Source organism: Anthonomus grandis, chromosome 1, assembly GCF_022605725.1.
Source record: "Anthonomus grandis grandis chromosome 1, icAntGran1.3, whole genome shotgun sequence".
Lineage (NCBI taxonomy): Eukaryota > Metazoa > Arthropoda > Insecta > Coleoptera > Curculionidae > Anthonomus > Anthonomus grandis.
Window position 1 is genome coordinate 36,780,311 of NC_065546.1, and position 26,763 is coordinate 36,807,073.

General features: G+C 30.8%; 2 protein-coding genes across 3 annotated transcripts in view; one reads left to right on the forward strand and one right to left on the reverse strand.

Annotated features, from left to right (window-relative positions):
• The window catches only part of LOC126738206 (ankyrin repeat and fibronectin type-III domain-containing protein 1), a 495,291-nt gene that overhangs the window by 299,815 nt on the left and 168,713 nt on the right, over window positions 1-26,763 (reverse strand). The gene's annotated exons all lie outside the window — the stretch shown is intronic.
• Window positions 739-26,715, forward strand: LOC126738251 (uncharacterized). Its single transcript, XM_050443494.1, has 2 exons — window positions 739-1,078; window positions 22,557-26,715. The coding sequence occupies exon 2, from the start codon at window positions 22,560-22,562 to the stop codon at window positions 26,583-26,585; it is 4,026 nt and encodes a 1,341-aa protein (XP_050299451.1). The 5' UTR covers window positions 739-1,078; window positions 22,557-22,559; the 3' UTR covers window positions 26,586-26,715.

Below are 26,763 nucleotides of genomic sequence, written 5' to 3' on the forward strand. Positions count from 1 at the left end.
CATTATTGCAGATGAAACATTAAAATATAAATTGAAACGAAATATCGCTAGAATTTTATATAAAGAATATTACAATTACTACATAGATATGTGCATTATTAACTTTGTAATGTATGTGCAATATTGCATTTGCTATGTTATTTGTGCAATATTGTAGCAATAAACATGTAATATTATATTTGTTATATTTTAAATGCAATGTTGCTATAATGTTGTAACAATATTGCAGAAGTAATATGTCAAAAGAATTATTGCTGGAATATTTCTGCAATATACTGAACGTTGCTGCAATTTAACGTGCCGACAAGGTAGAACTAGACCCAAAAAGGTGACAAGGATGTAATAATTGGAAAAAAACATTAATTTAAATATAACAAATTAAATATAATTTATTACATAATATAACATTAATTTATTATTTATCATTAAAAATGTATCAATCGATTTTACAAGCCCAAAGGACTAATAAAAACTTTCATATTGCCTCCAAAAAACAGTCATCAAAAACCATTTAAATAGGAATTAATACACCGGCCCAAATTCTCAGAAAAAGCCGCTACCATTGACCCTTTTGGCAGGGTCACATAGTTGAACCAACTCATTCAGCGGGTTTTTCTCATACTCCCGAACCCAAACCTTTTTCTCGACTCTTATGCACCGCTAAAATTATTGTGATAGTACCCGGTACAGTCGACACGGGTTCCATCGTACCAGCTCGACTTTTCGTTTTACAACCAAACCAAAGCAGAAACACACGAGACATTCTACAATGTGAACGCTTCGCCTCGCATTTTTGATAAACGCGATTTATCAAAAAAAAAATTAAAAATCGTGTTTTAATTATGTAAACTGCGGTCTCTTTTAAATGACACCGTTTAACTATAATAACGTTATAGTTGGGGATACAAAATTCCCGTTTTTATCATCGTCATCAAGGAAAAATATAGGTATCTTTCGTTATCAGTTTTAAGGTGTAATCACACAATACCCTGATTAAATTTTTATTAAACATGGTGTGTGGTTATGGTGTGCTACGGAGGAAAATAAATTTGTTAGCTGATGAAAAACTGAAAATTCGGTAAGTAGACTTTTTTTGTTTATTTAGGTTTTTGTGTATGTCAATTACAATTAGTATGTCGAAAGGTTAAAGAGGGGTTTTATCAGGTCACGGAATATAAATAAAAGATAACAAGAAGATGAATACCTATATTACTAAATTTTTATAGTAAGAAAATTATTTCAATATAATCAATATAACACCTACTTACATATAATTAAAAAAACTGTTTAATTTTATAAATAATGTTGACATAAATACGATAAAAGCGATTACTTTAAAGTGGATTGAAAACTGACACCTGATAAAAAATTATACCGTATACAAGCCATGGAAACTTTGATTTGATTTTTTTTTTAAATTCTAAGTTACCTTTAATTAATATACTTGTATCATAAGCATAAACCCAAAAATTCTCGTATTAACTTAAGTGAATAAAATGAAAAAGCTAGAATGCTAGAATAAATTAAACTTAAATCTAATGCCTAAGTAAAACTTAATATCCAAATAAAGCTTTAAATTAAATTTGCTGAAATGTGTTTTAGGAAAGTCCTGGAATATTAGTCTTTATATGTAAATGGGATTTAGATATACGTACATACATGACATATAATAATTTAAAAGGTTTTTTATATTAGTTTTTAAATAATTTTTTATACATTCGTTATTTCTGTGTGAAAAAATCGAACATAAACATTAAATTTTTGATTTTTATAAACCTATTTTAAGTTTTTTACGAAATTACATAATTTTATAAGTATTTTTATTAAACCTATTAATTTATTTTAGGATGAATTTTTAATTTTTTGTGCATGCAATTAAACCAGACTGATCTTATAAATATCAGCTTAGACACACTCAGTACCATAATATACAATACACAATAAGGTCATAAAATCCACAATAGGTACTCCCGGACAAATCGGCTGCCAACATCATAGCATTATATGATGTTCCCTAGTTATTTTATTTTTAACTTGCCTTTTATATTTTATTTGTTTTTATTTTTGAAAGCTGTCCGTATCTTTAAATTTTCATAAAGTGTTTCTTTCTCATTAAGGTAAGTTTTAATATAATTTTTTCGCCAAGAGGCAGAGGGTAATTTTTCTCGTTGTCTTGAATAATAGCTAGACGATGATAGAATTTTGAGGATGTTCCTATTTTCCCTCCCGTACTCCTTAATTATTGTTTTATTTATCAGAAAATCCTTTTTTTTTTAAGTAAAACCAATTCATAAAACATATACAGTAGAACCTCGATTATTCGTCAACTTCTGTTATTCGTCACCCCCACCTTGTTGTTGAAAATAAATTCATTGATTGGTTTAGAACGTGTTTTCTCCCTGAAGTTAAAAAATACTTACATGAAAATAATCTTCTCGAAGAAGCTATGCTTTTAATGGATAACGCCAACTCATCCTATTGAAGAGTTAAAGTGCGAAGATGGTAAAATAACTTGTCACTTTTTGCCTGCAAATACGACATCCTTGATTCAGCCTATGGACCAAGGGGTTATTGAAAGTTTCAAGAGGAGATATCGAAAGGAAACAAGGACTTATTTCCGGACAGATACGGACTTAAAACAATATTGAAAAATATTTTCCATAAAAGATGCCATTTACAGTGTGTCCAAGATAAAGATGTCTATCATGGGGATCTCTAATACGCCGTTTAGAAAGTTTTAAAATTTTAAGTAGTTCCGGAGATATTCGAGAAAAACCGAAATTTGCCGATTTTGTTTTTATTTTTTTCTGGCGTTATTTAAAGAGATATGGAAAAACAAAAGACATTTTTTCTCATGGCCAGTTTTTAAGCTCTAAAAAATAACATTGCGAGACTTTTTGTACGACGTTTCGTTTCGAAGAAACCATCATCAACTTAATTTTTTATATGGCGCGTAAAAAAAGTACATCCTTTACAAAATAGCATATTTTATTACGATTATAACAATGTATGACACAATATGTTCCTACAATATTTAAATGTTAAATTGGATTTTTATTAAATTCAGATGGTTTTGATGTAGTAGGCGGTGAAATGATGACGCTGAGTATGGTGTAGTAGACTGCTATTACTCATATTTTGAAATACTAAATGAAAATCACGTTATTGACAATTTAAAAACTTTATTCATATACCGTCACGTAGCTAGGCCACGTGATTATTTTAAAGAATTAAACACATTATTAAATTAAAAAACTACACACTAGAAACCCAAAAATACTAATTTAAATCATAGTAATAAATGTTCAAACAAATTACCATTATTCTCCAAACACAGATAACATCTTTTAACAGTTTAAAACCCTTCTTAACATATCAGGTATAATGCTCTCAAATGCTTTAAAAACTATTCTCCTCAGCTGATCCTCAGATTCAAAAACACGACTGTAAATATAATTTTTGCAATAGCCCCAGAAAAAAAGTCGAGCGGAGTTACGTCTGGGGAACGAGGAGGCCACGGAACTGTTAAATGTGTTCCTATCCATTCTTCCGGAAATCTGTTCGATAGATACTCTCGCGAATTGGGCATTGTGTGCGGGTACACCATCCTGCTGAAACCAACAGTTTCTAACCTTGTCAAGCGGTAAGTTGTCCACGGATCCTTCCAAATCGCATTCCAATAAGTTGCGATACCGCTCCGAGGTAAGGGAATTGTTGTAAAAAAAGAGGCCTACTAAATCTGTTTCAAAAATGCCAACCCACATATTGAAACCGAAACATTCGGTGTAGTGGGGGATTATCTCTTGACCAATAATGGGTGTTCTTCCGGTTAAAAATTCTATTATTTGTAACCATGCACTCGTCGGACCAGATCATCCTGTAGGGAAATGTTTCATCCTCCTGACACTTCTTGGTGTACCATTCACAAAATGTTATGCGCCTTTCTTCGTCACCAGGTCTGAGGCCTTAACAGATTCTGAATTTAAACGGGTGGTATTTATGTTTTTTCAAAATGAAATGGGCAGTAGATTTTTGTATTCCAGTGGTATTTTCAATTTTTCTAACAAATATTTTCGGATTTTCAGTTACAGCTAATACCACATTATTTTCTTCATTGCAGGGCTTATTTCTTGACAATACTGGCTTCTTAAACGCACCATACTGCTTAAGATTGAAAACGAATCGTCCGAAAATGTTTGTACTAGGTTGCTTCCTATCTGGATAGTTATTTAAATACGACCATATTCAATGGCGTTGCTGTAGCATAGAATATAACATTTCAACATATCAAACTTTTTCTCAGGTAAAAAAGCGTCTTCCATTTTGTAACAAAAAAACTAGCAACAAGACGCAAAAACAGAGTTCAAAAACACAATGTCAACTAAATTTATCAAATAATTAAAACTATTTACTTCACTTAAGATAAAAAGAATCAAAATAATGGTTATAATAAAAACTACTTTGACATTTCATTTTTATTTAATTTTGACATTTTCTCAACGTCATTTTTTCACATCAAAACTATCCGAATTTAATAAAAAAATTATTTTTTACAATTTAAATATTGTAAAAACATATTGTGTCATACATCGTTGTAATCGTAAAAAAATATGTTATTTTATACAGGGTGTACTTGTTTTACGCGCCATATAAAAAAATTTAGTTGATGATAGTTTCTTCGAAACGAAACGTCGTACAAGAAATCTCTCAAAGTTATTTTTTAGAGCTTAAAAAGTGGCCTCCAGAAAGTGTCTTTTGTTTTTTCATATCTCTTTAAATAACGCCAGAAAAAAATAAAAACGAAATCGGCAAATTTCAGTTTTTCTCAAATATCAAAATTTTAAACTTTCTAAACGGTGTATTGTTAGGCTCTAAAATGCGCAACTTTTCTCTAATTTATTCAACCTCGTATCTCCTATAGCTGCCGAGATCTACATGATCAGACATCCTTATCTTGGACACACTGTATATTGTCACTGAAGCTTGGAACAGTATACCCGCAGAAACCTTGAATAAAAGTTGGAATAAATTTTTGTCTACCAAAAATACAGGTCTCGATCAGAAAGAAAGTCATATTGTCACTGAAGCTTGGAACAGTATACCTGCAGAAACCTTGAATAAAAGTTGGAATAAATTTTTGTCTACCAAAAATACAGGTCTCGATCAGAAAGAAAGTCACCTAACATTTCATCCATAAAGTAAACATTTTCAAATCTTCCTGGATTCGAAGACATCTCAGAAAATTACATTTCTAATTGGTTAGATATTGACAAACAGGATGTAGGATATGATATTTTACTAGACGACGAATTCATTAACCATGTTTTAAAACCTTTAGAATCCGGATGATGGAGTCATGTGGAAGCTGAGGATATGGTAACAAAAATTATATAATGGTATGAAAATCAAGAAGAAGCAGAACTAGTTCAACTAGTATTATTGAGGAAAATACGTCACCGTGCAAGAAAGAAACGCTTCCAAATGATAAAGCAAAAAAAAATCACCGATTTTTTTAAAACACCATAATGTTTATGACTTAATATTATTTTTATATAGGTTTGTTTATTCCTTTTTTTGTTCGCAAGTTGTTTTTAGTTTGTTTAAATAAATTTATATTTTTTTCTATTTTCCGTCTTTTTCTCATATCCGTCGGAACCTGGTCCCGACCCCTGACGGATAATCGAGGTTTACCTGTATATTATTTCTCATATTTTTTTCTTTCTTATTTTTGCTATATTTTTATTTTCTTTTCTAACTGAAAAAATGTTTACTTTTTTTATAACAAAGTAATGATTCATTTTCAAAAAGTATTATTATTACCTGAAGAGATTATAAATTTAATAAAATGATAATTGATATTATAAAACTAATAAAAATTAATTTTCTTTGATTAATATTTATAGAATTTTGTGTTGTTTATAAGTTTTTTATGATTTAATTTTCCTTATTAAAATTTACCAAATAACGTTAATATAATTTCTCTTTCAAAAATCTAATAAGCTTTAGAATGAAAAAGAAAAATTCGTTTTTTATCGGTTTAGTTTTTCTTTTATACTAAATTTATCCAATTAAAAAAAATAATTTTTGGCATTTTTCACTTTTGTTTTAAATAAGGAAATAAGATTTTTTTGTCCTCATAGTTGTTGCTACTCACATATATTCTACTTCTACGAAATATTTAATTATTATTTCTACAATATACATACATAAATTAGCTATAGTCATGAACATTATTATTTCAATGATATCTTTACAAATGATTTCAAACTTTGATAATTTTTTTAATAAACAATTATTTTTTTTCTAACCTTCTAACCTCAATATTATAAACGAGCTTAAAATATTTTAAATTTCTTCAATATTTTTTGCTAATAATATTTATTTATTAAAATTACTTAAAACTTGGTTGGTTTTTGTAAATTTTTTATTAAATATCCAATTAAAAGTTTTATTAATTTTATTCTTTATCTTTTTCTTTTACTCAAATTTTTTCAAATCGTTTATTTTCAATTTAAATTAAGTCACAGCTGAAAAATTATAATAATATTAAAATAAATAAAGAAATTAAATTAATTTTTTTAACAAAAAAATACGGGTTTTTTAGTTAAAAATGCTTCAATTTAATTTGTTTTCTTTAAATTATTTATTTATTACTTATTATCAATTACTTAGTTTACTTTATTTATTACTTAATAATTATTAGATTTTTTATCTAAAGTAAAATTTAATTTAATACGTTTTCTTAGGGTGACACTTCTATTTTACTTCCCTTTTAGTTACCTTTTTACTAGAGTATCTTATTGATACTTTGACGAATTTCTCTTTGGAATCGGTTTTCTCTTTTACGCCAAATTTATCCAATTAAAAAAACTTGCCTTTTTTAAAATTCTATTTACCTTTTTATTACTTGTTCACTAAAATATTTTAATGATTCAGTTACAAATAATGTAAAACTTTGACTTCATGATCAGTAGTAAATAATCAATAGTTTTATTTATGTTAATAAATAAACGTGTTTGCACAGGTCAAGTATAAAATAAAAATATGAAAAAAAAGACAATTTAGACAATATCATAATCATAATTATGAAAAATCTTAAAACTTATTTAACAGATTTTTTATTAGTATCATATTTTTTAAATGACTCTTTGGTAGCTCCCTCACAGCAATAGGAAGAGCATTAAAAAATGTTGACCATCCTGTGACCTTTTGAGATGGCAGTAGTCTGGTAACAGGTTTCTTCTTTGCCTGGTATCATAATGATGCGGATCCTCATGAAACCAGTCATGCCCTTTTCAGATGCATCAGGTTCTCTAAAACATATGTACATGCTTGGCACAGTTAATATCACAAATTCATTCAGACAGACTTCCCTGTAGCCCAGTCCCACCTTCACTGCCATTTAAGTTCAGAATGCCCCCATGCAAGAATATAATATAAGAAAGGCTACAGTGAAGCATGCCAAAGTAAGCTGCTCTTAGTGTGCTCACAGATGCACAATTTTCCAAGTTTTACAGCACATTTATATAAATTGCTCCTCAGTTTACACACCAATGCATCAATGTGCACATCCCAAAGCAATCTAGAATTAACTACCACAAGCTTAACACCTGACGAAAAACTTTTAGTGACTATGTCATTATCTCTCACATAAAACACAACCTTATTTTCTCGACATTTAACTGCAAAACAGTAGTCAGCCCGCTCCTGTAACCTCGACAAAACCTGTGACCACAGGAGACGAGATGGTTGTGTCATCAGCAAAAAGTATGAACTTTGCTGTTGGATCTACAGTTGGTAAATAATTAATATACAGTAGTGGCCAAAAGTAGATAGACAAAGTATTATTTTCATATAATTGTTTAAAGATTTACCCACAGGTTCCTTAGATTTTAAATTATTGTTATTTGTAAGGCGGTCTATAAAAAGATACCAATAAATTTCAGTTAAATATTTTGCTTGCTATCAGATAAAGCAATAATATAAATATAGCTGGTCAAAAGTAGATAGACAAAAACAATTTTGGAATTTTTTTGTCTAGATATTTATAAAATAAAATTAGTATAGTATTGCTTCTCTTTAACTCAAGGTGCAACATGCCACCGGGAATTAGATTCTCTCTTGATTTAAGACAACGCATTATTAATGCATATCGCGCGGGTGATCGTCAAATTGATATTGCTTGTAGATTTAATGTTAAAAGAAAAGCTGTTTGGGCAATTATCAAAAGATATGAAAGGACAGGATCATTAGAGCCAAAAAATAAATCTGGTCGGCCAAAAAAAAGGAGATTAGAGCTGTACGCAAATTAAAACAAATTAGCCAGAACAACCCTTTCATGACTTCTCGTCAAATTCAGATAGAATTACAGGCTCTAGGTATTTGTAATGTGTCCTCAAGGACTGTAAGACGAAGGTGGGTCGAAGAGAATCTATTTGCACGTAGGCCAGCAAAAAAACCATTGCTTTCAAAAAAGAATCGCTTAGCCCGATTTGAATTTGCCCGTCAGCATATACACTGGACAAAGCATGAATGGAAACGTGTTTGCTGGAGCGACGAATCGAAGTTTAATTTGTTTAATTCCGATGGAATTCAATATGTTAGACGTCCTTCTGGCCAGCGTTTGAATCCCAAGTACACAAAACCCACAGTTAAGCATGGAGGTGGATCAGTGATGGGTTGGGGTTGCTTCTCAGGTTATAGAATGGGCCAGTTACATCGCATAGAGGGTCAGGTTGATGTGGTGTATACTGATTTCAGTAAGGCTTTCGATCAGATAAATCATAGCATTCTGCTGAAAAAATTGAACAAGCAATTCAACTTCTCAGAAAGGCTAATTTCGTTGCTTTCGTCATACCTTATTGACCGTCTACAGTTTGTCGAGGTGGAAGGTTGCAGATCTAATACCTTTGTTTCAACTTCTGGAGTCCCACAGGGATCCAATCTTGGCCCACTTCTTTTTATCTTTTATATTAATGATCTTACAGAATTGATTTCCTACCTTAGACTAGCTTATACTGATGATCTCAAAATATTCTGGTGCATCAATAGTATCTTGGACTGCTTTTTCTTACAGAGTAACTTGGACCTAATTAGGGGGTGGTGCAGTCGAACCAAGGATCCTGTTTTGTTTTTTTACAATATAGACAATCAAATCCTCTGTAGAAGTACTTCTATTAAAGATCTAGGGGTTGTATTCGACGATAGGCTCACATTTGTGCCACATATTGAACAGACAGTGACCTCCTCGTTGAAACTTCTGGGTTTTGTCATTCGAAATAGCCGACTCTTTAACAACTTAAACTCAATAAAACTATTGTACTTTTCCTTTGTTAGATCAAGACTGGAATGCGGTTCCTTGGTGTGGTGTCCTTTCTATGAATGCCATGTTGGCTACATCGAAAGTGTTCAGAGAAGGGTTTTAAAGTTTCCGTTGTTTCGTGAGGATGGAATATATCCTGTTAGGGGACATGATCATGATCTGATCTTAGGTAGATTTAATCTGCAATCTCTGGCCATGAGGGGAACAATTCATTTTGTAACATTCTTATGGAAGTTGGTCAATAATCAAATAAATTCTCCTCCTCTCTTGAACGATATTCTATTTCATGTACCACGATTTGCCTCTAGAGCAAATATCATTTTTGCTTTAGATCGCGCCAGAACTAACATTAGGTTTCAGGATCCCGTATATCAAATGTGCAGAATTTTTAATTCAGTATCATCAACCTGTGACATATTTGTATGCTCCATAAAGGATCTAGTTTTGTCTCTGACAAACCAACAGTTACCATAATTCCTTTTCTCTTCCTTTTTTCCCTTGTCCCATGAATCCCTTTCTTTGTTCATTCTAATGTTAATTTACATCTCCTTTAATTTTGATATATACATGATGTTACTATAGTAATTTAAGTTTTCCTTATTTTTCTTTCTTTTTGTTATTTAATTTATAGTAATTTAATACTTGTTTACACTTTCAAAACATTAATTGTAGATTTTCCTGTAACTGGGCTTTGCCTGTTGGAAATAAACTGCTAAATAAATAAATAAATAAATAAATAATAGACAGGTTTATGTACAGGGATATTCTCAAAGATGTTATGTTGCCCTATGTCGAAGACAATTTACCATTGAGATTCCAATTCCATCTTAATCCCATCGAAAATTGTAGATCGTGATATTAGGGATACAAATTATTCAAATAAAGGTGAATTATTCGAACGGTTGCAACAGAAATAGAAAAATATTGGTTTTAAACTCATAGACAATCTTATTGAATCAATGCCACGTAGATGTCAGACTGTAATAGACATTAATGGGTATTTTACAAAATACTAATATTGTAGATGGTTTAGTTTGTAATTAAAAAAAATACTTCGAAAAAAAAAAAGAGTATTGGTTATTTTTTAAATTTGTCTATCTACTTTTGTCCAGCGTATATTTAGTTATTTCTTATTATTTACCAAATTAGGTGATTGTTTATAAGGAAAGTTTTATTATTTTTATACCTATTTATGTTGCCCATAATATACTTAAATATCTTTATTATAGAATTTTTATTTCCTTTGATTTTTTTAAAAAACCATTTATCTATCTACTTTGAACTGCTAACTACTACTGAACCTTGTGCACCTCTATGTGGTCACACTTTCTGCCGATGTCACTTCATCAATCCTAACTGCTTGCGTTCTTTTTGACAGATATGATGTCATACCCAGAGATGCCCCATATATAGTGGGTATACCAATGAAAGACTTGCATCAGTGAAAGAGTATATTTTGTATATGAGGATATAAATAAAATAAATAAATAAATAAATATGCCTTTTATTTTTAAAATTACATAAACATGGCTGAGAAAAAAAAACATTATTAAAAAGCTGAAAAAAAAACATTATTAAAAAAAAAGTAGCATAAACCACTGGCGCAGTCTAGCTTCAAAGAGCTACTCTACTGAACCAGAAGCTATACTTTACCATCAGTAAATAAATTAGGTAGTTAAAAAAAAAATTATCTTAGGCAAATTAATTAGTAAATTACAATAAATTATTAATTAAATATTACAATTAGAAGAAACTAGAAGAAACTTGCATAACAAACATTAAATTTGCCAGAAAAATTGCACAAATAACAAAAGCCACTAAAAAAAATCTCCATTGGTTTGCAAATTAAATAGATGTTCCTTGAATTTTATTTCAAAAGATTGAATTGATAAATTAATTAGGTTTGTTGGTACTTTATTAAAAATATTTGCTACATTATAAGAATATGACCTCTGAAACATGGCACTATGATGAAGTGGAACCGTAATTCTTTTAGAAAACGTTATATTTAAACCATGAACAGTGTCCCGAAAAATTAGTCTTTCTTTAAGGGGAGACAGGGGAAGATGTGTCATTAATTATTTTCAATAAAAACACTGCAAAATGTAATATCCTGCGCATATCCATTTTAAGCCATCTAATATCTCTATATAAATAAGATACATGGTCAAATTTTCGGAGTCCATAAACAAATCGAACGCAAGCATTTTGGACCCTTTGAATTCTTACCCGACTTTCCAAATCTAGACAAAACCCATAAACTACGTCAGCATAATTAAAATGAGACAGTACAAGGGATTCACATAATTGTTTTCTTAACTTTACATTTAACATATGGCGGTTATTATACAATGTTTTCAGGGACATAAAAGTTCTTTGAAAAATTTTTATAAGGTGTTCCTTAAATCTTAATTGTTCATCCAAAATAACCCCCAAGTTTTTACCGTTGTTTACAAATTCCAATCTTGTATTATCGAGATTAATATTTATATTAGATTTTAAAAACTCTCTTTGATTTTTGTTACCAAATATCATAAGCTGGGACTTATTAGGATTTAATTTTAAATTGTGATTTTTTGAGTTTAAGCCTAGTGCTTGCAGGTCTTCATTTATGAGTGATTCGGCCTCTTTATAGTCGCTGTAATCAAAACAATAATAAATTTGCGTATCATCAGCAAATGCCTGAAGCTTACAATATTTAAGCGATTTTAAAACATCTGAGGTATACATTATAAAAAGCAAAGGACCCAAAATAGAACCCTGCGGTACTCCACAACTAATACTTACTTGTTCAGACTTTCTGTTATCGGAAAAAATCGTTTGATATCTATTAGACAAATAGGATTTTAAAAGCAAATAGGAGTTATTATTAAAACCGTAATACTTAAGCTTAGCGCACAACAAATTATGGTTAATGGTGTCAAACGCCTTAGAATAATCCAACAGCACTAAAACGGTATGCATGTTTTTATCACAAGCTCTAAATAAGTCATCAGTTACATTACAAAGTGCTACCGAAGTGTTAAAATGTTTCCTAAACCCACATTGTGAATTTGGTATTATTTCATTAGATAAGCAATAGTTATATATCTGATTATAAAGAATTCTTTCAAAAATTTTCGAAACGGCAGGCAAAATACTTATAATGCGAATGTCATTAAGAGTTGTAGGAGTAGACATTTTAGGCAAAGGTTTTCCCATTGAAGTTTTCCATTGATCAGGAAAGTAACTTATCTCTATGCAACAATTTATAATGTGGGTTAAGTACAAGTCAACAAAGGGGCTACAATACTTAAGCATTAATGAAGAAATTTCATCGGTACCTATCGCAATTGTTTTTATATTATTTAAAATTTTGTTAACCTCATCCAGACTCGTTAAATGGAAACTAAACATATTCGCATCTCTATAAAAGTTATTATTATAATAAGACGTTTTTTCCTCACAGCCTGGATTGACTTGCGCAGTTAAGTCAAAAAAATTACTTATCTCATTGGGATCAGAGAGAAACGACGGAATTAGCCCATCCTTATTCTTACAAATATTAAAACTTTTTAGTGCATTCCACAGCTGACTCGGTTCTCTTTTATTTAAAAAAAGTGAATCGATATACTTCCTCTTCTCTTTCTGAACCCGAGACAAAGTAAAATTTCTTAAACCTTTGTAAGTATTCCAATCTTCCAATAGTTTTGACTGTTTGAATATACGCAAGGCATCGTCCCTTTGTCTCATAAAGATTTTTAGGTTTTCTGTGAGCCATGGTGCTTTAGGCTTAGTAATGCGAGATTCTCGGACAGGCGCATGCATATCATGCCAGACACACTTAAGCGTGGCATTGCTTAGGTCAAAGAACGAAAAAAAAACTATTTTTGTATTTTATTATTTATCCCATAAATTTTGCCTTAAAAAACAGTTAAATTAGTAGAAGAAATAATAATATCAAAAGATTTTAAAAAAATTTAACCAAATCGAGAATTTTTACAAAGAGCTTCATAAATCGAGATTCTTAATTTAACACAAAATGTTTTAAATCAACTTTTATATTTGCAAATTTTTTGTCATTAGTTTTGAAAAAGACAATTAGAAATCAATATTTTAATATAATAATGTTCTGTTAGAAAATAATAAAAAAATTATATGTATATAGAGTTATAGTTAAAAACTAAAATCAATAAAGGGTTAATTTAACATGATTTTTTAACGGAAAATTAAGTTTTTTTAATTAAAAATGCTTGGGTTTTTAAATTTATTTAAATAATTAAAATTTTCATTTGAAACTAGATTAAAATATAGTTTATTTTGTATTATATTTTTTTTATTCCCGTCAACTTCTTATTACTATTTTACTTAAATTATTTAATAATACATTTACAAATTATTAGAACCTTGCCTTATATATTTTTTAATATTTAATTTAAAAATAATTTTTTTTAACAAAAAATATCGATTTTTTAAATTTTAAATCTTAAATTATCTCTACAAAAATTGTAAAATATCAAAAATAATAATTAAACATTATTTATTTAACGAAATTTACTAGATTTACTTGTTCAAACCAAATTTCAAATTTATTTCATATTTATTCTTTTTACTGTAACATTTCTTTCTTACTTTTTTCAACTTTTTTGCTAGAATATTTAAAAAAAAAACCATTTACAACCTTGATATTATACGTTTAAATATATATCACTTATCACTTAAGTTGTGAAAATTGTATATTCACTTCAAAGATTGTAATTACTCAAAGCTTCAATCACTTTAGGTTTTTGTTGATATATATTTGGACTTAAGGAACTGTTTATTCAATAAAATAATTTCATATCATTTATATCATAAGAATATTAAATAGGAATAAATTATAATTAAAAGGTTTTTAGATTAGGAGTGGGTTGAAAACAGCTTTCATTGGACCGTTTGGATTATGACAAAGAATAATATATGAGACACGGAAAGGGCATTATATAAGACATTTGCAAAAAAAAACAAATTAGTAGTATTAATTCTACAAATTGCTAGAGAGAAGACGATATATGTATATGGAAATCGGCAGCCGGTACACCTAGTAACTAAACACCATTGTCCGTAATTAAATTGATTATATGTGTCTTAACAAGAGGTTCAGAAGCTGCTATAATTCAGTTCAAACTTATCCTGGGGCGCACAATGAATTAGAACATAATATATCACTAGTAGGTGTTATAAGAGTGAAACTAAGGAAAGTTAAGAAGAAATTGATTCCTTAATATTATATATATATTGCCTCATGATCTAAAGTATAAGCACTCACTCGCTTTCTTCAAAAAAGCTGCCAAACTCCATTTTAATAGTAGGTTATAGTTTAGTATTTTACGAAAATCATGTTTTTTTTCTTTTTTTTCAGTTTTTGGTTAACTATATTACTTGATTAAATGTATGATATGATTATGTCTGTGTAGGATCGTTTTGTTTTATAAGCTTAATTATAATTACTAATTTATAGTTTGAACTTATATATATATATTATTTTGAAGTGCTATTTTTAAGTGTGCGGTTAGATAGAGTAGCCATAGGCTAGATCTCGCCGCATTTATAATTGTTATTGTAATTTTTTATTTTGTAATATAAAGGCATATTTATTTATTTATTTACACTATCGGACAAAAGTAGAGAAACTTTTTAAATTTGCGTTTTATTTGAATACTTCAAAACTAATGCAGTTCTACACATAATGAAAATCAACAATAATTGTTAAGACTTAATTTGTATAAAGTAAAATAAATTGTAGAAGAAAATCCTAAGATTTAATTTAATTAAACAAAATATTTATGAGACAAAAGTAGAGAAACTAAATTTTATTCCAAAAGTACAAGTTATTTCTTATTTCTATCTTAGAAAAATTAATAGTAAGTAGAGTATCCCTTATTGGCAATCACCTCGCGGCATCGATTTGGCATGGATTCCAACAGTTTCATAATGGTTTCCTCTCCAATAGAATTCCAGGAATCTTGTAAAACTTTTATAAGATCATTTTTATTACTGATCTGATGTTGCCTTACACGCCGGTCTAGTTCCTCCCAGAGGTTTTCAATCGGGTTAAGATCGGGACTTTGCGCAGGAAAGTCCATAACCCTAATATTTTCCGATAAAAACCAATCTTTGACAACCTTTGATTTATGTTTGGGGTCGTTATCTTGTAGGAATATCCAAGTCAAAGGTAAATTATCCTCAGCAAAGGGTAGCATTACATTTTGTAGGATGTCTAAATACACAAATCGATCCATGATATCCTCAATGATGTGTAATGGTCCTGTACCGAACCCAGAGAAGCAACCCCATACCATGCAGGAGCCACCACCATGCTTTACCGTAGGCTGTGTATATCTTGGATCGAATCTTTTGCCTTGTGGTCGATGTACCCATGAGATTCCATCGGACCCAAACAAATTGAACTTACTTTCATCAGTAAAAAGAACTTTTTTCCAGTCGTTGGTTGTCCAATGCAAATATTTTTGTGCAAAGTTGAGTCGGGCCTTCTGATTCTTCTTGCTAATAAACGGCTTTTTAGCGGCTCTTCTACTAAATAATCCTCCTTCCCTCAGTCGTCTTTGTATGGTCTTAGAACTAACATTAACACCAGGTAATTCACTTAAAATTTTATTTGCTGATTTGTGAGGATCAGACTGGGCAATTCTTTTTATCATCATTTCCATGTGTTTGGTTGTTTTTCTTGGGCGGCCACTTTTTTTAATGCTTTTTGTTGAATTTTGTGTTTTAAAATTAGAAATTGTCTTGCTAACAACGGACTTATGCAAATTAAGCGTTTTACTAATGTCCACTTGTCTTATACCACTCTTGTGTGCATCAACTATTTTTCTACGAAGGTCTTCAGACAAATATCTTCCGCGAGGCATGTTGATTAAAAAAACTATGCAAAACTATCAACAGAACTCACGTAAAGCGAACTAAATACTAAATTTGGACGATTGATATTTAGGTTTTTCTACTTATGTCCATCCGAAAATATTTGAATTCTTTTATTGTAAATAAACAACTGATAAGAGGCATGTAAAATGCGGTAAAAAAACGCAGTTGTTGAGAACTACAATATTTGTAGTAAATATTTAATTTAAATACCTGGTTTCCGTAAATCAAAGAATTTTTAGAAGTTTCTCTACTTTTGTCCGATAGTGTATATATAAAGGTTTTACAACAACCTTAAATAAAACAAAAAAGTGCAGAGTACGTTAACGCATTAACAAATTTACCAAAATAATAGAATCAATAAAGAAAGAATTTTTAAAAGCAGAGAAGGAAACCAAAAAGAAATCTTGTTGGACCAGTGACATTTTAAAATTAATAAAACAAAAAGGAACACATAAGAACAAAAGGAATAGAAAAAATTAAGCAAAAAAATAGCCAAAGAAAAAGATTTAGCCGAGAAAAAATAGCAATAAAACAAGAGAAAAACAAAAAAGCAGTATTGGGACCCGATAATATAGAGGTTGAATTTCTAAAGCATGTTGAATGATGAAGGTATAATATGTTTACAGGCATCTTGAAACAAAATCTATATAGTGCGTCTCTTTATTGTTTCCCCCCCTCTTATCTTTTGAGTTCGTTTACATACAAATTTGAAATTTGGCACACATTATAAGCAACCTTATAAAGTACACAAACCAAAAAGTACTACTTTTTGGTCCCTAGCTCATTTTGCAAAAATTCAAAAAGGCGGCAGACTGTGTTGAAAAATGCCGTGGAACTACTGATCTTTAAGATTATTGAAGGCGTGTGAAGACTGGCTCACTTCTAATGCGCGCGCTACCTGCCTAGTGAATCCTAGGAATATTAGGATTTTCTTCAATGGCTAATAACACATTAATTTTGGTGTCTTCATTAAGCGCAGATCGACGAGAACTAGTTATTGTTCTTACGTGACCATTTTCATGAAACTGTTCTTGCTTTTAGTACATTGAGATATGTAAATCAGGATACTTCTGTCTGAATAAATGCAAAACTTCATTTTGGGTTCTTGATCTATCTCCATACCCAATCATCATTAAGATTTCAATCTTTTGCTGTTCACTTAAATAGCCCATTTCGTAAAAAAATTAAAAGAAACTTAAATCTGATTATCCGACAGTAAATGTCTTTACGTCAAAATTTATAAAATGTAAAAATTATAAAAATGTCATATTTTTATAGGACATTCATAAAATACATTACAAAAAAAACTGTTTACTGAAACGCATATTTTTTGAATTTAAAACGTTTTTAAAATAAAAAATCAAAACTTAAAAACAGGTGAATAAAGGTATGGCATGTGATACATCAAAATGTTTGGCATTTTGTGTAGAATTTAAAAATATAATAACATAAAAAGTGTCCCATTTAAAATAAGAAATGTTGGTAATAGCCTCGCCTACATGGCACACCCTGTATAAAAAAAAATTGTTGTGAAAAACGCGCAACTTACAATCTCAATTATCATGTCCGAGCGTTTTTCCGAACACGCTTCCATTTATTTATTATCAAATTTATTCCAAGTTACAGACTCGCACTGTATGAGGATATCATGCAAATCACACACTCAAAGATCTTGCTTAGGTCAAAGAACGAAAAAAAGCAATTTTTTTATTTTATTATTTATGTCATAAATTTTGCCTTAAAAAACGGTTAAATTAGTAAAAAGATTAATGATATTAAAGGATTTAAAAAAAATTTTACCAAATCGACAATTTTTACAAAAAGCTTCATAAATCAAGATTCATAATTTAACTCAAAATGTTTCAAATCAACTTTTATATTTGCAAATTTTTTGGCCTTATTTTTGAAAAACACAATTAAAAATCAATATTTTAAAAATATTCTGTTAGAATATAATTTAAAAAAATTATATGGAGTTAAAGTTAAAAACTAAAATCAATAAAGTAATTCAACATAATTTTTTAACGGAAAATTAAGTTTTTTTTTTAAATTAAAAATGCTTACATTTTTTAAGTTATTTAAATTATTAGAATTTTCATTTAAAACTAAATTAAAATTAATTTTAAATTAATTTAGTTTATTTATTGTTATATTTCTTTTTAAATTCCCTTAAACTTCTTATTACTATTTTGCTAAAATTATTTAATAATACATTTAAAAATTATTAGAACCTTGACTTTATATATATTTTTTAATATTCAATTTTAAAATACATTTTTTTTACTAAAAATGTGTTAAATTCTCTCTAGAAGAATTGTAAAATATTTAAAATAATAATTGAACATTATTTATTTAACGAAATTTACTAGATTTACTTGTTTAAACCAAATTTCGAATTTATTTCATATTTATTCTTTTTACTGTAACATTTCTTTCTTACTTTTTTTAAAATTTTTTTGCTATATTTTTTCTTTTTTTTTTTCACATTTCAAGATAGTTTTTGTATTTTTTCACCTACAGGGGGGGGTCCAAATTAACCCCAACTTTTTTTTTTCAAATGGAAAGCCACTTTTTTTAAACTCTCATTGAAAAGAGCCCTTTTTCTTGATTAAATTGCCCAATTTACTTTTGTGATTATCTAAAGGAGAAATACGAAAAAAAAATAAATAAAAACCATTAAATTATTAAAAGTTGCGTTTAAAGTATAAGACCCCTTTTATCTTTTGAGTTCGTTTATAAAAAATTTGACACACATTATAAGCAATCTTAGTACTACTTTTTGGTCCCTAGCTCATTTTGCGAAACTTCAAAAAGGCGGCGGACTATGTTGGACAATGCAGTAGAACCACTGATCTTTAAGATTATTGAAGGCGTGTCATGAATTTCAGTTGGAAATAGTTTTTCAACTAATCGGTGAATTGGTCGTCGAGGGCCTACCGAGTGACCAGCCAGGTTGCCCGATCTTACACCTCTGGACTTTCTTAGCTTAAAGTCTACGTCACCCAGCCAGCATCCATCTTCGATTTACGTCAAAGAATTATTGATGCATGTCGCAATATTGATGTTGCCACTTTTCAAAATGTTCGTGAAGAGTTCTCCAATAGAGAACAAGTTTTGTAGTAAAATAGTTACATTTTTGTTTTACCTACAGTTTAAGTATTTTAAATGGCAATAAAAATGCCAAGATAAGATTTTGAAAAGTTGTGATTTTGCTATGGGTAGAAATAATGACTTAATATTCTAGCATCATAAAGCATTCAGTAGGAGCCTTCAAACGATGTATGCATGACCTCCCTTTCTATTTAATTTTATTTTTCAAAAGTTTGCAAAATGAGCTAGGGGCCAAAAATTACTATTTAGGTTGCTAATGAGCGTGTGCCAAATTTCAATTTTTTTATATAAACGCATTCGAAAGATAAAACAGGGAGGGACAATTAAGAGCCGCACTGTACAATCCCCGAAATATGACTGAAAGCAGAATGTATAGCGTTGTACGAAAAACCTGAAGCAAAGAAGTATAAGAAATATAGGACCATCAATCAGTTTGATGATTTATATGCTAAAATTGTTTTTTCTTACGAATTTACAACAAATGCGAAGAACAGACTAGACAACTAGAGAGACAGTTTTTGGAGTACAAGTCCTAATATAGAGACGTCAACTGTGATATATGCGCATATCTTATCGAATATGTAAACGCATTTGATCGCGTTCAACATCACAAAATGATTAATCTCCTGGAAGAGGTCGGCTGAACGGTAAAGATATAAGAATAATTTTAAATCTCTACTGGATTCAGACAGCATGCTTAAGACTTAATGGAATTCGAACAGAACAGGTGAAACCACAACGTGGGGTCAGAAGTTGATACTCAACTTATATTCCGAAAATAAATTCAACTAAGCCCTTAACGGAGTAGACGAGGGTATCCTTTGGAATCAAGTCAGACTGAATAATATTCGATACGCTAATGACATGGTGACAATGCCAATAATGACAGTATATTTGAAGCGCTGTAAAGGTTAATGGATCATATCGCGCAGTGCAGTCAACAATATGGTCTTAATATTAACGAAACAAAAGAAATTGTAGGTGTTCAATAACATTCCTATTTTAGACAATTATAAATGAACTATATGACAGTGCACAAAATGTCGTATAGGAAAAGCAAGGACGGTATTTCACAAAATGACTGCCATCTTTAAAAGTTACAACATATCTTTTGAAACGAAAGTAAGACACTTAAGATGCTATGTCTGGTCTGTTTTATTGTATGATATGTGACTGTATAGAAGAATGCTTAGAATAGCATTCACAGCTCACATTATATTCATAGAAGTGCCAAGAAGAATGAAAAAAGATCTAGAAATCATGTACACCAATTAAAAAGAAAAACTAGAATACCTGGAGCATGTTATCAAAAATAAAGAGCGATTATTGCTTTTTTGTGATCCAAAAATCTTGTATGCTTCCTGCTAAGTATAAATAAGACTCAGGTTTTAGATTTTATTAATGCCAATCTTTTGGCCTACATTAGGCCATCCTCAAAGTGATAAGAAGTAAAAATCTTTTGTCCATAAGCATTATACTTTACAATCTATATACAAAACGTAGTGAACCTCAAAAAAGCTTATAATATACAATAATCTTTTTGCCTCCTCTTCAGTTCTTATTAGACTGAAGCAAAAAGACCATTGTATATTATAGTATATGAGCTTATGGACAAAAGGTTTTTACTTATTATCGCACTGAACATTACCTAATATAGGCCGAAACGTTGGCAGTATTGAAATCTAAAGTCTTAGCTTTATTTGACACCAAATCCAACTCACTTAGCAAGAAGCATAAAAAACGACACTACTCTGCAAAACATAATACAAGGAAAGGTTGTGGGTAAAAGAGGACTCGGAAGAAGAATAACATTATGATTTTAGAACTTACGAACTTGATTTGGAAAGAGCTCAGTACAACTATTTTAAGCTGTTACAAAAAAAGTTACAATTGCCAACAAGTTTTCTAAAATCCAAAACGGATTTTGAAGAAGAATAACCATTCAATTTTCTCTATTTTCATCGAAATAAAATTAATTTAAAATTAACAATATTAAACTTAAAAATTTAAATTAAAAATTACAATTTATGTAAACTTTCGAATTCGTTCAATATTAAAGTTTTTTTGCTTATTCATTCAAATTCATTCGTTAAAATAAAAATACATTGTGAACCCAAGCCGTTTTAACAATATTTAAAAAAAAATAAAATCCTACATTTAGATAATTTTTAAATTTTTATTATATTTAACCACTAATTGATCAGGAAATTACTATACTGAATAATTACTTAATTTATTCAATATATTATTCAAATATCCCGGAACGTAAACCTTCTCAGAACATGCCATTATTATATTGTCTATTTATATTTTCATGGGAGGATATCCCGGAAATGTCTATTGTTCTATAATTAAATAATAAATACTATCCAGAATCATTAAATAATTATATTGAACAATGTCAATTTTTTGGGTATTTTTCTTATTTAGTCATGATATTTTTTTTGTATACCAACTTTTATATACAATTTTTAAAAATCAATATTTGCCATGAAACAATCATATATCTTGTATTATTAAATTTTGTCTGCTTATAAAAGCATGCATAAAACGTCCAAATGCATTATTAACAAAAAAACATTAATTTTTTCAAAAAACCCCTTTTTATCTACGCTCGACAAGACATAACACGTGCAACTAGACAGATAGTAGAAATAATAAAATTGTATTCGTTATTTTTATCAGCGTCGTAAACCATAACAATTATTGTTTATTGTTCTATGAATTTATTGTCAACATAACAGACTACCATCCAAAGGTGCATCCATTGTTGTTAATATAAAATCGTGGCGCAATCGAGATCTTTTTTAAATTGTTTATTTGGGCAATAATAACTTTGTTTTTTTCAAACAATCAAGTAGTTGGCCTTGATAATTACAATTCAATTGCAAAAAAATGTTTAAAAAAAAACATTCCGTGCGATATAAATCCCGTTTTTAGCACTGAAAGTAATTTAAAAAAAACGCGATATTTCAGTCCATTTAACACCTAGATGAAATAAAAATTTACTTAGGGCATATTGGATGTTTTGCTTCGATTTGCTCATAAAAACCGTTTCGATATCGATGCGGAACCAATCTAGAAAATTGTTTTTTATTTGACCCAGTTTTTACTTTGCAACGAGCTTGGAAATGGATTTGATTAAAACTAAAAAAAACTTCAAATGTTAAATAAATCATAAAATGTTTAATTAAATTATCTCTTTCTCTTCTTATTTCAGATCATGGGCAACCCCTACTCTAGACCCGAAGACCGTCTGCGTCACATTTCCAGAGAAGTAAACTCTCTGAGGTCCTCACTACGCACCTCTAGTCAAAACCTCACCAGGGACAAAAAAGAAATCATCCTCAGTAATTTGGCGCATCATAGCAGCGAAGTCAGCTCTATGCATGGCAAAATTAAGAGAAAACAACTGGAGAGCACTCTCAAGAACATATCTGACACTATGGAGCAGGTATTCAAGATCGAACCATCTTTGGACGGTGGGGCAGTGGAAAGCGATTCATTTGTCAATGTGCCGTTGGGCCGCAGGGCCAACTCCTTGGGATCACTTAGGAGCTCTGGAAAGAAAAATCTTCAAAAGCAAGTTTCTGCCGAAGCTTATAGAGGCAGCGTACCAACTTTAAGGAACATTGAAGCGAAGTATCAGGAACTAAAAACCCAAATTGCTACTGCGATTGATAATAAGGATTCCAAGCTGCTTAAGGTGCATCAGCAGACCATCAAAGTACTTGCAGGCGATCTGGAAATGATCCGTATAGAAAAAGATACACCTCTGGAAAAGCGTAAGGAGAGCATCGATAAAAAAATCGTCATCATGTATCAGAAAGTCAACAGAGCCTTAAATGAATTTAAAAAGAACGAATTGAAAGGGAATCAAAATAAGCAGCAAAGAAAACTGGAAGCAATGAGAGAGTTGGCTGATATTGAAATGCTTTTAGCTGAAAATGAGTCCCTCCTAGATAAGCTGGTTAAGGAGAAGAATTCTTCTGATTTTGCCACCATCAGGAACAACATCATTCACACCAATCAGCGCCTAGCAAAGGTGGATATCGTTGATAACGAGGTGCAAGAAAAAGTGGTTTTATTGTCACAAAAGATCACCGAAACCGTAAAATCTTTAGACAAAATCATGGCTAAAAAGGAGTTTGAGTTCAAAATAAGTAAATCAATTGAATCATTTGAAAGAATTTTAAGAAACTTTGATCCGAAAACCAACGGTAAAGAATCAATACAAAGCCTGCAAGGTATCAGAAATTCAATGGAGCACTTGGAAGAAATAAACGATTCATCAAAAGCAAGAAAGCGTCAACTCTTACAATCAATTGACCAACAAATCACCACCCTAACGCGTTCATTAGACCAAGCATCTGATAAGGAAATCATAGACCAAATTGTGGAAGACAACGTCATTTTGAGAAAAAAAGCCAAGAGCGGTGACACTGAACACACAGTAATCGACCAGTTCATCAACTACTGGAATAACATAAAAAACAACTTTGACGTAAACTCATACTCTAACCTTTCCCTTTTGAGGATTGACAGTGTCCTCGAAGAGATGCAACAATCCATTTATGATATCCGAGTCGGTATCGCCAGCAAATGCGATTTGGAGGTGCCATACAGTTTATCCAAAAGGCACTCCCAATCAGTGCCAAGACTGAACACCCGAAAAAGTCTGGAGCAGGTGGACAATAAAATCATCAAAACTAAAGCTAAGATTTACAACATGTCAACACCAAACTTGCAACACGTGGAAAATCAACAACCAAACAGTAGATTTTCTAAGATAGAAGAAATCAAGCTGCAAGTCAATTACATAAAGGAAAAAATCAACGGGAGCCCCAACAAATCAATCCTAAGAACCAAATTAGAACAGTATCGAATCGACCTTGAGCAGTTCGTTAAGGACACCAATAAAACCGTAGCAACTAACGCAATCTTAGTTTCAAACCAAATCGTCGAGATGCTACACGAACTGGTCCTGCTTGAGTTCAAAGAACGAATCGAAACACTTTTCAAAAGAGTTCAGCACTTTAACGGTAGCAGATATGATAAAGAATACGCGGATATCAAAAATGACTTGGCCAACATCCAAATGAGTTTGGAAAATTTTAACATTCCTGAACAGTTTGAAGGTTTACAAGTAGAAAAGGGTGAGTTACTCGAAGACATCAATAGTAACCTGGAGCACCTTGATGAGCGCAGCAATAATTACCGCAGATATGAGTGTGAAAACGTTAAGCAAATCAAAGAACAGTTGCAGCAACTTAATGAAAAAGTCAAACGGTTTTCTGGTACCTATAAAAGTGTTTTATATAATAGCATTGAACGCGAGCTAAACAGACTGTTGACAGACGTGCTGGAACAAGTTGAGGATAAAACATGGTCAGATGAAATTACCAAAGAGACTGAAAGACTACTGAAAATTCTGGAGCAACGTTCCTCTTTAGCTCAAAGTTTTAAATCAAATGACACCAAATTAGGTGAGCAAGCAGGCATGTCCAAAATAAAAAATGATCTCTTTAATATCAAGAGAGAAATCGATCGAACAGCTGAAAACGATGTCAAGACTTTTATAGGTCTTCAAAGCCGCTTGGACCTTGTCAATCTGGAACTAAGCCGAATTGCTTCCAAATCAAATGAAAATCTCGAGAAAGAAAAGGAAATTGTAGCTAATGAAACACAAACCCTAAAGAATGTGGTTGATGCTAAAGTGGCTCTTAGTCAACAGCCAATGGTTCAATGGCCACAAAGAGCCTTGCAAGGCGAGGGTTATCCGAGGAGCGATGTACTGGAAAAGATTGAAGAAGTTGAGAGAGCGTTTGCTACCCTAAAGGAAGAAATTCATCACTCCAGTATGGAGCAAGATATTCATAAATACTACAAGCTAACCCAAGATATTAAAACCCTCGAGGAAAAGCTTACTTCTTATAAGTTCATTCGAGGAACTGACTTGTGTATACGCCAAATGAATCTTCTCACTGAGATGCAATATTACATAACTGCCCTGGAAAAGGAGGCTCTGGATATCGATTATTTGGTCAACATGGAAAGGAAGCTAGATTCTATCAGGCATTTATTCGATAGCAAGGGTCAGCAAGACTTAAAAACAATGGCAAAGGAGTTGCAGGGTATCCAGAAGAAGCTAGAGGAACATAATTTTAAGACTTCAAATGAGAACTTAAGAACTAGGAAAAGCAGTGTGCAACAAAAGACCGAAGGGCTAGTGCAGAAATTGAAAACAATGCAAGTCGCTGGTAAAGATTATAAAATGGATGATATTGAGAAGCAAGTAGGGAGTTTGGCAACGAAAGTGACATCATTCGTAGGCTCACGTAAAGATAAACGGTATTATGAGTTGAATGAGGCTGTTATGAATTTAATTGTGCATTTGGAGAAGTCAAATTACGATCAACTAGAGCTGCAACAGAGGAAAGCAAAGTTGTTAAAGGACCTTCATGCCTTGGGACAAATATTGGATGACCGTGCCACTCAAACACAGTCAATCGTTCATATAGAGCAGGAGATCGATAAGGTGTCTACAATGATTGATCGTTTTAAAGGCAATCAAGAAGATCTTGATGAAGTTAGAACAAAAATGGAAGATATCAAGAAGAAAATTCAAGCATTAAGATTTGCACCTGATTTCGTCTCTAGGAAAAATGCTTGCGTAGAAAAGCTTAGCGCTTTATTTAATAAATCAATGCTTTTGACTCCTAAACCTTTAAAATCTAAGGCTTCTCTTGAATATGGAGCTTCTGACTTTACTTTAGATGATCAACTTGAAAAGATTAAAAGAGATGTGGACCAAGTAGAAACTCTATTGCAAGGACGCGAATCCAGCGGTTATGAAGAATTACAAAAACATGATGAAGCGTTAGTTATGTACACAAAAAAAATTAATGAGTTAGGAATTACGAAGGACTCGCCTAAATATGCAAAAGTGCTGAAGCTCTATGATAAAATTGAAAATCTTACTGATGCAATTGATGACAAAATCCAAGATTTCGATAAGCTGGCTGGTATCAGTGCCGACGTTGATCAAATATCACAAAAAATGGACACTCCACTAAACTACGATCAGATCAACAAGCTAGATGAGAGGTTGATCCACTTGCAAGTCTCTTTGGGAAAAATGGTTAACCCAGAACTTAAGGCGCAAATAGATGCATGTATGTTGAGGATAATCCTGTGTTTGCAAAAAATCGCCGATTTTAGGGCGTCTGTTCATGGTACTTCCGTTTAAAATTTTTTGAATTTTGTATACCTAAGTATTATTTTGTTTAGCCAGTATAATATGTTTTTAAAATTTTAATTTTTTTTTCGTGATTGTGTTTACTTATTGTTTTTTTTTTAATAAAAAGTTTAGAAAAATCGTTGTGTTGTTTTATGTCATTTTTTTTAAAATATAACACTTAAGTAGG

Coding starts and splice junctions, on each gene's coding strand:
- LOC126738251 (XM_050443494.1), top strand. CDS start 22,560: ATGGGCAACCCCTACTCTAGACCCGAAGACCGTCTGCGTCACATTTCC.